General features: G+C 41.0%; 1 protein-coding gene and 1 non-coding gene across 2 annotated transcripts; both read left to right on the forward strand.

The window, feature by feature from the left end:
• The first annotated feature begins 2909 nt into the window (after window positions 1-2909).
• Window positions 2910-9566, forward strand: LOC104610635 (rRNA 2'-O-methyltransferase fibrillarin 1-like). Its single transcript, XM_010277351.3, has 7 exons — window positions 2910-3066; window positions 3186-3484; window positions 3631-3726; window positions 3865-3942; window positions 4069-4245; window positions 8880-8948; window positions 9264-9566. The coding sequence occupies exons 1-7, from the start codon at window positions 3051-3053 to the stop codon at window positions 9438-9440; spliced, it is 912 nt and encodes a 303-aa protein (XP_010275653.1). The 5' UTR covers window positions 2910-3050; the 3' UTR covers window positions 9441-9566.
• On the forward strand, window positions 4671-4743 carry LOC148790793 (small nucleolar RNA snoR60). Its single transcript, XR_016078191.1, has one exon. It is a non-coding gene; the product is annotated as a small nucleolar RNA snoR60 (small nucleolar RNA).
• Window positions 9567-16889: the final 7323 nt, after the last annotated feature.

Raw genomic sequence — 16889 nt, forward strand, 5'->3', positions numbered from 1 at the left:
AACAATACAAAAAATGAGAAAATAGATAAATAACTCCTCTCGAAAAGTAATTTTAATGGTTATATTTTAAAATTTTTGGTAATTTATCATATTTTATTGGAAATCATGTTAATTCTTTTTTGGTAATTTGTTGGAAAATTTTTGGTAATTATGACAAAATTATTGGTACTTTGTTTTTGGTTTTTTTTGGCTAATTTATGTTCATTAAATGTAATTTTCTGCTATTTAATATAATTACTTTTAATTACAGTTTAAAATTTAACTATATTACTTAAAGTTTCAAATATAATTTAAATAATACTTAAAATACAATTTAAATTATAACTTACATTAATTAACAATTTAAAAGCTGTTAATTAATGAATTAATAAAAACATTAATATTTTTTAATAAAACAACATTTTAATAAACATTGTTAATTAATAAATACTATAATTAATAATACTACAATTATTGAAAATACTATAAAACACGGTTAATTATTAATATTGTAGTTATTAAAAATATTATTAATAAAAATTACTATATTAAAAATACTGTTAAAATACTGCAATTATTAAAAGTACTATATTAATTAAAAATATTGTAATTATTATTAATATTGTAAATTTTAAAATATGGTAATTATTATTATTAAAAATACTGTATTAATTAAAAGTATAGTTAATACTATTAGTGAATAAAATACTATAATTATTTAATTACTGTTAATTAATAAATACTGTAATTGTTAATGTTGTTTTTAATAAATTATAACTTGCATTATATTAATCAATAAATACAATATTTAATAATGTTTTTGAATAAATGCTGGTAATTATTTAAAAATACTTTGATTATTAAAAATATTGTTAATTAATAAATATATTATTTTTAATAAATACAGTTAATATTGTTAATTATTAAAAATATTGTAATTATTATTAATACTATAAATTTTAAAATACATGTGCAACTTTATTAATCTAATCAAAATAGGCAATGATTACTTTTTTTATATTTTTTAAATAAAAGAAAATAGAAAAGAAATGCAAAAATAGAAAAAATAGATTCATAACTTCTAAGGATAAACATCGTGACATGGACCGTCTTATTTTATTATGTATATGTTTGGCATCGATGTTGTAGATGCAACACTTGCTGATGTGTGGGTTTGAAGCATCATTTTTCTGAGAATACAATGTCTTTTTTTTTTCTGTTAAACATTGCTGCTAAGTAGGGTGTTTCTTGGAGCAACAACAACATTTTATATGAGAAAATGCCAAATTCGGCGTTGCTCCAAACCGCACATTCTCAATTTCCAAGGCATGGTTTGGAGTACTGTTTTTATGGAAAAACGGTTCCAAACACACAGGTGTTTCTTGGAACACCGTTTTTTCCAATGTAGCGCTGATGTGTCACCGTTATATGGAGCAACAACATCGATGTCCAACAGACGCTATATATAGATATATAAATATAGGACTAATGACCACACTAAGTGTTTGTTTGGCATCGATGCAATTGTTCTAGAAAATGGCGACACATCAGCACCATGTCTGAAAAAACGGTGCTCCATGAAACACCTGTTTGTTTGGAACCGTTTTCCATAAAAAAAGGGTGCTTCAAGCCATGCCTTAGAAATCGGGAAGGCATGGCTTGGAGCAACGCCGAATTTGGCGTTTCCTAGAGCTGCATAGACCTGTTCATGGGTCAGGTCGGGCTTTGTATATGTACCAACAAAATACACCCCGAGCCCGAGCCCGCCCCTCATATAAAGCTTGAAGCCCGGGCCCAAGCCCAAGCCCAAGCTTGACCAGAAATTTGAAAACAAAATTTTTTTCTTTTTTTTATTCAATAAAAAGTGTTTTATTTATATTAAAAACCTTTAAAACTCAAAAATAATAAACATTTCACTATTACTTGGAAAAAAGGAGAACAAAGAAAAATATTGTATATATATATATATATATTTTTTTTTTTATTAAATAAAAATATATTTTTATTATTTAATATATAGTATGAAGTTGGGCTTGGGCTTGAGCTGGGCTTTTTTGAGAAAGCTCGAGCACGTGGGCCTAAAATTATGACCAAGCCCGACTTAATAACGAGCTGGGCTGGGCTAGCCTGTCGAGCTACCTGGCCCATGAACAAGTCTAGAGCTGTAGCTCATTGCTGCCAACAAGGACATGAGGTGGCAATGATTGGGACATGATGTGGCACTGGATAATAGGTAGCTGTGCTAAAAACGTTTCCTGGAGCATTAGTACCAAACAGAAACATGTTATTGCTCCAGGAAATGTTCTACCTAGCAGAGACGCTTTTAAACAAAAAAACATCATTTTCTCAGAAAAACGGTGCTTCCAACCTACACAGTTGCAACACCGTTTTCTGATGTTGCAGTTACAACACTGTTTTCTGCTGATGTGTGGCTTGGAGCACCGTTTTCTACATTTTTTTTGTTTGGAATCATTGCTATCAGGTAGAACATTTCCTAGAGCAACAACTTTTTCTGTTTGGTGCCAATGCTGTAGGAAACGTTTTCTGCACTTCTACTCATTATCCATTGCCACACCACTGTTACATCATTGCCTATTGGTAACAACGAACTTCAGCTCCAGGAAACGCCAAATTTGCGTTGCTCCAAACCATGTTTTCCTAATTTTCAAAGCGTGGCTTAGAGCACCGTTTTCTGTAGAAAAACAGTTTCAAACATATAACTATTTCCTGGAATACCGTTTTTTCCTACATACCGCTAATGTGATGCCATTTTCTGGAGCAACATCAACGGTTCCAAACAGACGCTAAGAGGTTGAATGGTTACGCGCCTTATGACCAACGTGGAGTATTATAATTGGTTCCACGTACCGCTTAGCAGCTATTGCATTGGGCAGGCATATTGTTAAAAATGCGCCATGGTAAACCCTCTCCGGTAACCCATCTAAAACCCTAAAATCGTAAACCTATATAGAAATAGAACGTCCATACCTTCCCACTTGCTTCACTGTCGGCTGAAGTTCTATTCTCCTGTAAACTGGTTTCCCTCTCGCAGTCTCGTCTAAATCTCAGCGATGAGACCTCCAAGAGGTAAAGCAAACCTTGTGGTTCTATTCGGTCCTTTGTTTCCCTGTTATGTTTCTTCCAATATTATTCTCCCTCTAGCGTATAATCTTATAATAATGTTCTATCCTGAAGTTGATTTTCAGGGCGTGGCGGTGGTGGATTTAGAGGCCGAAGCGATGGAGGGAGAGGAAGAGGCAGAGGTGGTGGCGGAAGAGGTGGAGATGGAGGTGGAAGAGGTCGTGGTGGGGGTCGCGGAGGCGGCCGGGGTGGCGGCCGTGGTCGCGGTGGTCGCGGTGGGGGAATGAAGGGTGGGAGCAGAGTCGTAATTGAGCCTCATAGGCACGAGGGTGTATTCATTGCGAAGGGCAAAGAAGATGCTCTTGTTACTAAGAACATGGTCACTGGCGAAGCAGTTTATGGCGAGAAGAGGATCTCTGTGCAGGTAATCTCATTATACTTTTAATGGCTACTTTTTTCTTCTTAGAGCCGAGACGATTGCCAACTTATTCAGGTTGTCTGGACTCTGGGTGGTGAATGTATTGCATTTCTATGTTTTGATGCATTTTTTCTCAAACTTCTGCTATTCAGAACGAAGACGGATCCAAGGTTGAATATAGGGTTTGGAATCCTTTCCGTTCTAAGCTGGCAGCTGCCATTTTGGGTGGTGTTGATAATATCTGGATTGTGAGTATTTCCTTTGTGCATACTTATATTTTTGAATGATTTTTGAGATGTCTTACAGTTTCATCTGTGGTTTTTTGAGCTGTTATATGTCGAAAAGGGTTTCGATTTATTTTTGTTACTATATCTATTCAATTGAAGGTTCCGGGAGCTCGGGTGCTGTATCTTGGTGGTGCTTCAGGGACCACAGTCTCGCATGTATCTGACATCGTTGGACCTGTGAGTATGATCTGTGTTTAAGGTTTACAGAGCTTTGTTGTCTGTATTTGTATTGTGAAATGAAGGGTATAAATTTGGCAACTTGCTTAAAATTTTGGGTCCTACTATTCATCTTCTGTTTGATAGACTGGAGTCGTCTATGCGGTGGAGTTTTCGCATAGAAGTGGCAGGGACTTGGTTAACATGGCCAAGAAGCGAACAAATGTCATACCCATAATCGAGGATGCTAGGCATCCTGCTAGATATCGAATGTTGGTAGGCATGGTCGATGTTATATTCTCTGATGTCGCTCAGCCTGATCAGGTATGATTTGTCATGCATGGCATGCCTTCTTTATGTTGTATAATAAATTAATAATTGGTCTACTCAATGTTTTATAAGAAGGGGCTTGTGTGTATATGTTTGTGATTGTGTAGTGTGTACTCGGTAGTCCTTAAACCTGGTGCTACATATCCCATCCATTCCAGTTCATCATCTTGTCTTGTTAGGTATATTTATTTGTAATCTTTATTGTTGCCTGCACGATTTCTGCATTACTGGATTTGATTTTTTGCTTGTTTTTATCATTGTTTTCTTGTTGGGATCTCAATGACACATCCTGTGTTGCTTTGTTGAATTCTGTTACTGACACCTGCTGCAACTTGAGATGATTTGAGGGATCCAAATTTTGACTTTTTTATCTTTGTGCCCTTAACATTGGATAGATTGCTTTTTCTTTTTTCTCAATCAAGCAAATGATGAATAACTCGGATTCCCCTTCAAGACATTATGGGTGATGTACAGCTCGAGTTTTCTGATGCAAATGCGTTTAAATCAACGGTTGATACTTATTGCTTCTGTTTGTTCTTTTTTGTAATTATACTTTAGCTCAATGTCTTTGGAGCTGCTAACTGGATAATAGCAAGGGCACAACTAAAACAGTATTGGGTGCAAAAATTACACCATTAATTTAATTGAACAAATTGTCATCCATCCTTGTATAACATCAGTGTATATACAAGGGCTATTTTAAATATTACTGATTGCCAAACCTTGAAGGTAGGGAACCAGCAACTTCAAGTCGTAACCACATTTATCATCTCCTGGTTTTTGTCCTCCCCTCAGAAGGGGTTTAAAGAAAACAGCTGTACACAACAGTTTAATCTACAAAATGTTGCCACGTTAACAATGTTTCTTTTAACATGTTGGTGAATTAGAATTCCTTGGAATCATCATCATCATCATCTAAGACTTATCCCAACCAGGATCCATTTTCTGAACCCTGTGTCACCATTCCGTTCTGTACTCCTGTTTAGTGCCATATCCACAAGGCTTTGGGCCTATGACACAAAAAAATAAGTCATGGGCTTTATTTAATTCCTAGATTTGGCTTGGCTTGCCTATCCTTTTATTAGATGAAGGCAAGGCTTTCATTCCTATTCCAAAGTATATGAGACTTGGAATACACTGATTATTTTGTATGTTGTCCCAAGTTCCATAGTGCTTTGGAATGGTAATGGAGGCCTTGCCTAGGAGGACAACTCATACTTGATTTGACTTGTTGACTCATGAGTCAACTCATGAATCTGTATATGTTCAATTTTTTTTAGTTTATGCAAAATATTTAATATAAGATAATATATATGTATATATATAATATTAAGTATATATAGTTTATTATATATAATACACACATTTAGGTGGAATTTGAATGACTTGGAGATAGGGATGGTGGGTAATTTGTTGAGAAAAATGTTTTAAGACTTGGTTTGGACACAAAAACAGAATGCTTCTTTGATTGCTGGGTAGAGGTGTAAATCTGGGCCAGCATGGCATGGCCCACGGGTTGAGCAGGGCCATTCTTCCCTCCCTTGGGATACTTTGGGTGGTTGGCCCGGCACAGCCCACGGCTTGAGCCTGCATGGACCTATGCCATGGGCCAGGCTGGGCTGAGTCATGTTTTTTTTTTTTTTTTTTTTTTTTTTTTAAATTTGAAAAGAAATAATGAAAAAGTTAACATAAATTTAAACAATAGACAAAAAAATTTAAAAGATCTTAAAATTTTATTTTATATGAATTTTGATGTATACAATTGTTTATATATGCAATAGTAAAATGAAATAATACAATTAAATTGAAAATAAAATTATATATATAGTAATATATTCTATATAAATAAGTATTGTATAATATATTATATATAAAATATATGTATGGGCTGGGCCGTGCTGGCATGTGGGTTGTAGGCGGCACGACCTGCTCTGTCGTGCTGTGTCGTACTGCCCATGGACCTGAAACCCCAGGCCTGACACAGTCCATATGATCGTGTCTGGCTGCAGGTGGCACGGCCCGATTTACACCTCTATTGCTGGGTCAAATGGTTTGACCACAATTCACACATATTTAATATATTTAAAATTAATTGTAAAATATAACTTGTCTTCCCCTTTTTTGTCATCGATCTCATTGTAAAGGAAAAGATCTTATGGTAACAGCTGCCCTTGCAATCATTTCAGAGGTTTGGAAAGAATAAAACTAAAGGGCTTTTCAGGAAGTGTTACTAAAGAGGTACTTATGGGGAAAATTGAACAGGGGCTAATTTGGTGGGATAGAGTTCAATAACAGTGTTTTGGAGTTTCAGTTGGTGATTTTACACAATGTTTTAGAATGCGGAAGCATGACATGAGGCATTCCACTACCTAGAGGCGTGAGGCGTGTTTAGAACATAATAGGTGCAAGCCTCCCAAACACAAGGGAGGCATAAGCCTCCTTGAGAGGAGGGGGGAATGAGGAGGAAGAAAAGGAGGAAAAATATCATTTTTCTTTATTTTTAATAAAAATCTTTTATATTAACAAAAATGAAGATGCATAGCACTAGTTGAAAGGGGGGGTCTTGTTGAAGAAAAAATATCATTTTTCTTTATTTTTAATAAAAATCTTTTATACACAAAAAACCAAATTGGGGCTGCAATGAAAAGGGGGTTTGGGGCATAAAGCCCCCAGCCCACTTTCTTTCCCCTTATCTTTCTCTCTCTCTCTCTCTCTCTCTCTCTTCCCCTTCTCTTTCCTTTCCTTTTTTCTTTTTTTTTTGTCTTTTTACATGAGGCGTATGCCTCTAGCATGCCTCATGAAAAAAGTGTATGAGGCGTACGCCTCTTGCACCTAAAGCATGCGCCTTAGGGCATTTTGGGGGTGCCTCAGCCCGGAGGCACACCTCCAGGTGTACGCTTCCCACACCTTTTAAAACACTGATTTTATGAGTAACTGGAAAGCAATTATAATGTGTTTATCTGTATATCACTGTAAAGGATATAGTGGTACTCTTTGAATAGTTTTTTCTACAGCTTCTATTGTATGGTGGAGGTTGTCTGGCCATCCCTCAGTTTCTCACTGTTAATATAATTTTTTTTGCTTGCCTATCAAAAAACTATATAATACATGATAGCATATATTGTAATGTAAAAATGTTTTGCGTATTATATATTATCATATATATTTAATAATATATATTATACTGTATTATTGTGGGTCTGGCTGTGCCTAAACGGTTGGGCCCAAGCCTGGCTTGGAATTTTGCAGGTTAGATGTGGACCTGAGATGGGCTGGGCCAGGCCAAGAATGATCACCTTTACCCTATCCATTTTAGTTTTTCCACTCATCCATCTTGGCATATGCATTTCTGCAAATCATCCATCTCAGTTTCATAATAATCATTGTTATTCTTCATAGTTAATGCTTTATTTATTTACTTATGATAAATAAAGAAAAAAATTTTATTATTAAAGAAGAGTTTTCAGCTCATGGTGATGAGGTCACCCCCAAGAAACAGAAAAAAACAGAACAGACATGCAAACAAAATACATCAGACTGAAGGATTAACACATCCCTTTATTTAATTTGTATCCATGTCTTGGAGTCAGTGATGCACATCTTTGCAGATTCTAGTTTGTTACACTTGTATTTCTTGACTCTTGTTAGTTCCTTGAATGCAAATTGATATCTGCTATTAGTTTTTGTGAGTGGTGTTTTTGAAAATAAAAATTTTCATGGGACAATTGCATCGTTGATACATTCAAGTCCTTGTGTGTTGACAAGATAAATTCTGAAGGTTGCCTATTATTTCACAGAAAAAAGCATTGTTTTTATATCATTCTTGCATTTAATAAGTTGATATGTATGATTGGATAAGTATTTCATTCCTTATTTTATGGATATATCATATATCAGTATAAAACCTGTTTTTGTTTTTTTCTATTTCGAGGCTCAATTCTTTGGTTGTGTGCTTGGAAACTATAACTTCATTAACTTGTGATATTGAGAAACCCTTTGCAACTCAGGGTGCAAAATATGAAACGGGAAGGCATGATATCTAAAAACCTACAACCAATCAACTGGTATCATAGAAGTGGTATCCAATCAGCTGGTGTTCATCAAAATTCACTGGGAGTTCTGATTTGTGAAAGCTCTTCTATATCATACCTCTCTGGCATAATAGATATTGCTTGTTATTCGAACTTTACATCAAATGGTTTTGCAACGAGTGTTCTGGGATTAAAAATTCCAAACATTGGGATTTTGTTTGGTATTGTTAATTCAGCATATTTGTGTCCATAAGTTGAACTTTTACCTAGTTGACTGGTAAGGATCTTTGCCTAATAGTTTAATTCTTCACCTGCTTTATCTATGTTTTGGCTGGTAAGGATCTTTGCCTAATGGTTAATTCTTCACCTGCATTTTCTATGTTTTACATGTCTGTTGTTGGCATATACTTTGCAATTCTTTTTTCGTTATTTGAGATATTTCATATTTATATGCACACCTATTAGTTCACTGTTGAGTTTGAAAGATTGTTCTAAAAGGTTTAACGAAATAATGAAAATGGCATACAGGCATGTCAAATCTAAGAATTGGCCTATGTGACTTTTCATTATTATTTGCTGACATGATTACTGTTGCAGGCAAGGATCTTAGCACTTAATGCCTCGTACTTCCTGAAGAATGGAGGCCATTTTGTGATATCAATTAAGGTTTGTTCTTTTAGTTTAAATCTTTCCAGCCATTCCGGATTTAACCCGTCTAACCTATTCATGTATTGGCAAGAATTTCAGTCTATAATACATTGATACTAGCAAGACATGATACCTGAAAAACTTATAACCACCGATCAACCAGTCAACTATTATTCATCAAAATTTGCCTGGGAGAGGGGTTTCCTCATCATACCTTTCCAGGATCATAGATATTGCTGAAATGATAATATAAAGCCGATTGGGTCTTGTGATCTCCTTTGAATCACATTATTTATAGATCATTGTATTTGTTTTTCTTGATTCTATTTCCAGGCGAATTGCATAGATTCAACTGTTCCTGCTGAGGCGGTGTTTGTCCAAGAAGTGAAGAAGTTGCAAGCGGATCAGTTCAAACCGTCTGAACAAGTTACGCTTGAGCCGTTTGAACGAGACCATGCTTGTGTGGTTGGTGGGTACAGGATGCCGAAAAAACAGAAAACTGCTGCTTAGTTTGATAAATTGTAGAACTTTGTTTTCTTCATTATTTTGTCAAGGTTGTGACTTGGTAAGTAGGAACACCCGGCATTTATATGCTCTGATAATTATAGTTTTGCCGCAGATATTACTTTGTTTTAATGGTTGACATTGTTGCATTTGTTTTCTATTTTCATTTGATGAACAAAATTGGTAGTTAGTTATTCGAGTTACGCGACGATCGTATAGACGGAATCATCTATCCAACGTTTCAACGCCGAAGTTTTCTACGTGGGAGTGTCTCGTCAATTGTAGTCTTCTTTAAGCTAATTCGCTAGCTACTTCCCTCTAATCTCTCTCTCCTTTTTTCATATATTCATGGCGGACGATGAGTTGGTCTGGAATTTCTCTATTCTCCTACGAGCTATTACTATGCTCTTGCAACCACCGAGTACTCTTCTTGGTACAAAGCTTATCCGTTGCCAGAGAAAAGTTGCATACCCATGAAACAGGGGATGTTCTATCAGTTATTAGAACTACGTAGTCTTAGCAAGCTGGGTTCCTTATCATCAAGTAACTCGAATTACTTTCCTTCCCAAGGACTATCTCGTGATTGGATGGTGTTTCCTGCCCTCCCATCTGGTTCTTTTATAGACGACCAAATACAAATATTGAGTAATGAAGGGTTTCTAGCTGATAAGGGCAATTTTTTTGCCTTGAATATAAATAACAAAAATAATTTCGATTGTAAGTTTTTGTCCTATCGTTAGTCCTACGAATTATACTCTTGATCATGCTGATTTTTGGGTCCATCTCTTGGGGTTTCTTATGGCATATTTGAATTTCAATGCTGTTAAAAAGGTGGCCTCACAAACTTGGCAAACCATATGGCCCATCGTCAAAGGAAATTCCTAAGTGGGGGCGTTTTGCGAGGATTGGCGTGGCCATTGATGTTACTACACCTTTAAAATTGAAACAACATGTGTCTTTTACTTAGGGGTGTCAATTGGACCCAATTTGGTTCAATCCAATTTAAACAATATGAGTCCAATCTAGTCAAATTGGTTTTAGTTTACATTGGTTCCAATCCAAATCTGGTCCATTGACACTTATAAGAATCTTTTATAAATGGACCGGATATTGGTTCAACTCGGCCGAATCCAATATAAATCCTTTGCGCATGGATCGAGTCCAATCCGATCAATGAATACTTTGTACCATCAAGTCCTGTAGTGTGATGGCATTCCACCTTAGTACCGCATTGCAACATTACCATAGTGCAACCCCTCTACACCAATACTTGGGCATTTTCGAGAAGAAGTCTTTATGTCACAATTAGGTTACCTTCTAAAGGGGTAGTAGCCGTGTTGGTGCTCACGTGTGAATTTTGAGGAGAAGGGTAGAAACCCAAACCCTGTGATCTCCATGGACACGTGGTGACACCCTATTTGGCTTGTCTATTTTAGATAACAGAATAGCAAACTTTTCCACTTGAGAAAGTTTCCCTCCTTTACATGCCTCATGTCTATAAATAGGAGGAGCTCGAGGCCTTTCTCACCTTCTAGTCTTCCAAATCTCTTATATAAGCTTTGTTGGACTGCAACCACTGTTTTCAAAATCAAACCGGACCGGATGGTCAGACCGAAAAAACCAGAAACTGGTCACTTAATCGATTCTGTTTTCCTCCAAAATCACTTTTTCCCTTAAAACTGTTGATTTTGATCAGCAAACCGTTCAACCGGCCGGTGGAACTGGTCACTTAATCGGCCAACTGTGAGCTGGGATGAGGAGCCCTGGATCCTTCACGTAGATGGCTCCTCGAACCAACAGGGCAGCGGTGCCGGAATAGTTCTGCACGGCCCAAGCAGCATGAAATTGGAGTACGCGCTACGCTTCGAGTTCGAGGCGTCTAACAATGAAGCAGAATATGAGGCGTTGATAGCCGAACTAGCCTTAGCCAGAGAAGTAAAAGCCAAGCACATCATTATCTACAGCGACTCCCAGCTCGTGGTCAACCAGGTCATGGACGAGTATGAAGCTCACGAGCAGACCAAGGTCGCCTATTTAGCCAAAGTCAGAGAGGCCCTGCCCAATGAGCTTCTTGTTACATGGCACCCACCTTACAGAGCGCAATGCAGCCAGAAGGGTGCAACGTCAAGCAGCTAAATACGTCATGATAAACGAGCGGCTATACAGGAGATCCTACACACTCCCCTATCTGCGTTGCTTGCAACCTACCGAAGCCGAACTCGTACTCCGTGACACTCATGAAGGTCTGTGTGACGGACACTTGGGGGGCAGGGCCCTCGCCCAGAAAGCGCTTCGACAAGGGTATTACTGGCCAACGATGAAGGCAGATGCCATTGAACTTGTTAGAAAATGTGATAAATGCCAGAGACATGCCAATGTTCACCACCAATCCGCTGCCGACCTCAAATATCTCACCAGTCCGTGGCCTTTTGCACAGTGGGGCATTGATCTACTCGAGCCATTCCTGCTAGCAACGGGTGGAAGGAAGTTCTTAGTGGTAGCAGTAGACTATTTTACCAAGTGGGTAGAAGTCGAACCCCTCGTAGCAATAACAGCCCGAAATGTCCAAAACTTCTTTTGGAAGAACATCATATGCCGCTTCGGATTACCTCGGGTATTGATCTCCAACAATGGCAACCAGTTCGAGGACATCAAATTTTAAGACTGGTGCCGAGACATGGGGATCCAACAGAACTTTACTTCAGTCGCGCACCCTCAGGCAAATGGTCAGGCAGAAGTCACGAACAAAGCCATCCTCCGCAGACTAAAGGCACAGCTGGATCGAGCTAAAGGATTGTGGACAGATGAACTACCCAGTATTCTATGGGCCTACCGGACCATGGAGAAAACCGCCACAGGAGAAACACCCTTCAACCTCACTTGCGGCACCGAAGCAGTGATCCCCGCAGAGATCGAAGTACCTACATTGCGCCTAGAAGCATACAGTGATCAAGCAAACGAAGATGAGCTACGCAACAACCTCGACTTACTCGACGAAGTAAGGGATCTCGCGTACATTAGGACCGCAGCCTACCAGCAGAGAGTAGCTCGGTACTACAACGCCAGGGTCAAGAAGAGGAACCTCCGCATTGGCAACCTGGCCCTTCGTAAAGTTATGGTAACTGAACCCAGCACTGGCAAACTCGGGTCCAACTGGGAAGGTCCTTACTGAGTGAAACCAGTGCTCAGGGAAGGAACATACGAGCTCGAGACCCTCGAAGGGAAACAAGTACCTCGAGCATGGAATATTGTCAATCTGAGGCAATATAATCTATAAGAAGCAAGTAGGCCACGAGCTACTCCCAAAGCCTAATGGTCAGAATACCGAGCTAACATGACCTCGGCACAAGAAGACCCCAATCGCCACTTCGGCTTGGGAGAATCCAAGAGCGGACTACGGGTCCCTTCTTAAGCCTAAGGGCCAAAACACCGAGCTAACAAAGACCTCGTCGTGAAGAAAGGCAGTTACCTCAATGGCGAAGGCAAAGTATGAAATATTAAAGGCGTAAGCAGCTCGGGTTCAAACCCTACGAAGCATAGCTCATCTCGATACGTCGGTCGAACTAAAGGATAACCAACCAATGCTTAGTTCGGACGTATGTAGTAATCACTTCGCGGTATGCCACGGAGGCCCTAAACGTGACAAATAGGGAGAACGCCTACCGAAGAGCCCTACTTAGGGTAGGTAACTTCAATAACCCAAATGATGAGATCGGTTTAGCAAAAATAAAAGGAGTTCATTATGCTCAGAAGAGGGGAGAAATTTTCATTGTCAAAAAAAAACAACAAACAAATGCAGCAAAGGAAAATAACAAGTGCAACAACTGAGCTAAGCAGCTCGGGAAAGGTTTTGATCATCATAGGGCACAACCGCCCAACCGAAAAATTGGTGAAAGACCGAGTTCACGGCACCCGGAAGCTACAGAAGCCCAGAGAAACGCCACCTCAAGGATCTGCCTCCTCATCCTCCGAAGAGTCAGGCTCCTCTTCATCCGCTTGGTCTGCTGTCTCAGGGGACAGACCTTTCATAGTAATGCCATCGAGGTTAAGCCCGGAGAACTTCTTCCGAACCAGCCATCGGAAGAGCTTAAACCCTGAGCGGTACAAACCCGAGCCATACTCTGCCTGGAGGTCATGAAATTCCTGGGAGTTTTTAAAATCCCAGACTGCTTTCTCTCGCTCAGCCTCCACCATCTGGTCAAAGTTTCGGGTCCGATTCAAAAGAGTGGACTCCAAGTCCCGCACCTGTTGCCTGAGGAGCTCCCCCTCCCCCGCCATCCTCGACGATTCCTCCCTATAGCGTGCGCTCTCTTCAGTAAGCCGAGCGATTTGAGCCTCCTGGTCGTGAATGAGCAGCTCCTGAGACTCGCTCCCCTTGCGGGTGTGATGGAGCTCGCCTCGGATCCGGTCGAGCTCGACTTAGAGCTTCTGGTTGGCAGCACGCTGGTCGAGGGCGTCGACGCGATGGATGCGCGTCTGGAGAGCCATGGCATGGATGACAGAATTTACCTATCGGCGAAAAAGAAAGATAAGAAGACAACGGAAAAGGGTAGAACAAGAGAGAAAAAGGGAAAAAGGCCACTTACCACCATGCAGTGAGCAGAGGCGAACACGGAGAGATCCCCGGGCTCCATGTTTCCCCACTGAGCGATTTCATCATTAGTGATTGCCTTCAGACTCCTCCGACGAGCCACCAGATAATCATTTACCCCTTCCCAGTTTCCCACTGGGAATCGGGGATAAGGACGGGGCTGAAGGGGGTTAGAGGGTACCTCCCCCGGCTGAGGGAGCTCGCTTCCCCCAAGGTTAATCCCACTAGTCCCCTCAGGAGGGGGCGTCGGAACCTCGGGTGGAGAGGGCAAGACCGGCTCGACAGACCCGAACTCAGTGCTTCCCGAAGGAGGGGTCCGGTCGGGGTGCGTCCTCTTCACCTGGCGTCTCTGGCTGCCTGAGAGAAGGCGGCGCGAATCGGCACTAGACATGATGGCTGCCAAAAGACCACAAGATATTAGTCCAACAAGAAACAAAATGCATGTGTACACAATAGTCACAAGGCACTACGCGACCTAAAAGACTGACCTACCCGGGCTCAAGCCTGCCTGCACGAGCTTCTTCTTGGCTAAGTAGTCCGAGCAAAGGAAGCCTACCGACGCTCAGGACAGCATCGTTCTCCAAATCTCAAAGTCCAGCTTGGCCCCAGGGTCCTGGATGGCGCCCCTCCAAGTGGTGGGAAAGGGCCACCCCTCGGGGTTCTATTCGGCAGCTTGTATAATAGCTTATAGCCGCGACGGAGGGGAGAGGTAATAAAAGTGCCTCTCCGGAGGAACCCCAGGAGTAGCATTCTTTATACAAAGGATAGAGGCGAAAATGTCAAGGTCCAAAGGGAGGCTGTACTCGTGACATAGGGATATAGTCCCAACCATGTTTCGAATAGCGTTGGGGTGAAGCTGGTCAACAGTGACGTTGAAGTGGTTCAGCACCTCCACTATCAAGGGGTGCAGGAGAAGACGCAGGCCAGCCTCGAGCTGTTCCTGAAAGATCACTATGTCATTGGGACCATGCTCCCAAGGGAAGTTGCCAGTGAGGAGGCTGTAAACCAGGTCCCCAGGAAGGCGAAAGTAGTGGATCAGAGACCTGAGTCTCTCCGCTGTCATTAAGGAAGGGCCAAAGGTATCAGGCTCCCTCCCCTTAGAAGTGGACGCCATGTCTCCAGAGGCCTCCCGAGCCTCCGGGATATGCTCCCATACTCCCCCCGAGCTCGAGGGAGCATCATCATCATCTTTACCGTCGCCCCTGTGGTAGGTATGGCGTGGGTACCAAAACATGGCTGACGGCGATTGGGACTCACTAGAGTAGACGGAACGGAGCGGACTGAGAAACTCGAGTAGACTAGGCAAAGTACGCAACTTCAGAATCCCAAGCAAGATGGCGTGGACAGAGGTAGGGCCGAGGGGGGCTCCCCATTTATAGCCCTCGCCCTCTCAAACCAATGGCCTGGATCAAAATAGATCCAATGGCCCGCGGGCGCCCTGACCGCACGCCTTCTGAAAATCGAAGGCGATTGGCGGCACATCTTCTACGATTAAGGTAGTCGTAGCCGCCCGGCATTCGGAATTAAAGGCCACCTCAGCACGTTTTCGGAATTCGAGAAGTCAGAGAAGTCAAAAGATCTCTTGATTCCCGCAAATGCATTTATTGAAGACAGTCAATCAAGTTTGAATTTCGGTCAAATCAGTCCATCGCGCTTCATAAACTCCCCGCGCTAAGGCGGCATCTTAGCCCGAGGAGTGGGGGGCAATTGATGAAGGATGATTTGACCCAACCTATGAGACGATGACACATGGACGCTGACTCAGCGTAAGCGACAACTCAGCATTGTGGTCCGGTACAGCTAAGTGATAGGCCCATAAAGCAGCTCGCTACATGGTAGTGGGGCAAAGAAGGGGCTCGCCACAATGTGAGCTCCGAGTTCCCCGAGCTACCTCAAGGGATTTTCCGAGGACCAATTCTACTAAGGGTACTTCTGAAGTATTCGAAGCTCGTTGCAAAGTAGCTCGCAAATGGGCCGCACGAGCTTTCCTCAAGAAGCTTCTATTTAATGAGCCATACCTGTCAGACTGGGCCATGCCCCTAACTGACGGCGCAGTCCCTGTCCTTTCGACAGTCTGCGCCCATGTCTCTCAGTAGGCGGAGGCGTGCCTGTCACTTTGGGGACGTGTCACTTGCCCGAGTAAGGAGTACGTCCCAACGGCCACCTGCGTAGCCCTGGCTGGTAACGGGTTTGGCAGGGACCCAATGGCGGTTATGCCCGATCTCGCAAGAGCGCTCCTATAAAAGCCCTCAGGCAGAGGAGCTTGAGACCTCAAACCTCTCGAATATAGTGATAAAGCGTGACCTCCACTCTTAGCTTTCGTTTTCTCTCTTTACTCCCCATACACAGTACAAACTTAAGCATCAGAGTATTTCCACCAGGTAAATCCCTAGGAATCCTTCCTTTCATCTTCTCAGGTGCCGCTCGTTGCCAACAAGTTGAGAAAAATTCTCAACTTCTAGAACTAATTCATTCTGACATCTATAAACTCAATGATGTATTAACTAGACGAGGTAAGAGATACTTCATAACATTTATAGATGAGGTAAGAGATACTTCATAACATTTATAGAGGAGGTAAGAGATACTTCATAACATTCATAGATGACTTTTCTAGGTACACCTATGTCTACCTTATGAGAACTAAGGATGAAGCCTTTGGCATGTTTAAACTGTATAAGACTGAAGTTGAAAATCAACTAGAAAAGAAAATTAAAATCCTTAGAAGTGATAGGGGTGCTAAATACTTTAAAAATGAGTTTAATTCTTTCTGTGAAGAATTTGGAATAATACATCAATGTTCTACTCCCTATACCCCTCAACAGAATGGCTTGACCGAAAGGAAAAATAGAATACTTTCAGAA

Source organism: Nelumbo nucifera, chromosome 6 (genome assembly GCF_055504915.1).
Source record: "Nelumbo nucifera cultivar China Antique chromosome 6, China Antique-T2T, whole genome shotgun sequence".
Classification (NCBI taxonomy): Eukaryota; Viridiplantae; Streptophyta; class Magnoliopsida; order Proteales; family Nelumbonaceae; genus Nelumbo; species Nelumbo nucifera.

Coding starts and splice junctions, on each gene's coding strand:
- LOC104610635 (XM_010277351.3), top strand. Junction 3,485..3,630: donor AGAAGAGGATCTCTGTGCAG/GTAATCTCATTA, acceptor TCTGCTATTCAG/AACGAAGACGGATCCAAGGT. Junction 3,943..4,068: donor TATCTGACATCGTTGGACCT/GTGAGTATGATC, acceptor TCTGTTTGATAG/ACTGGAGTCGTCTATGCGGT.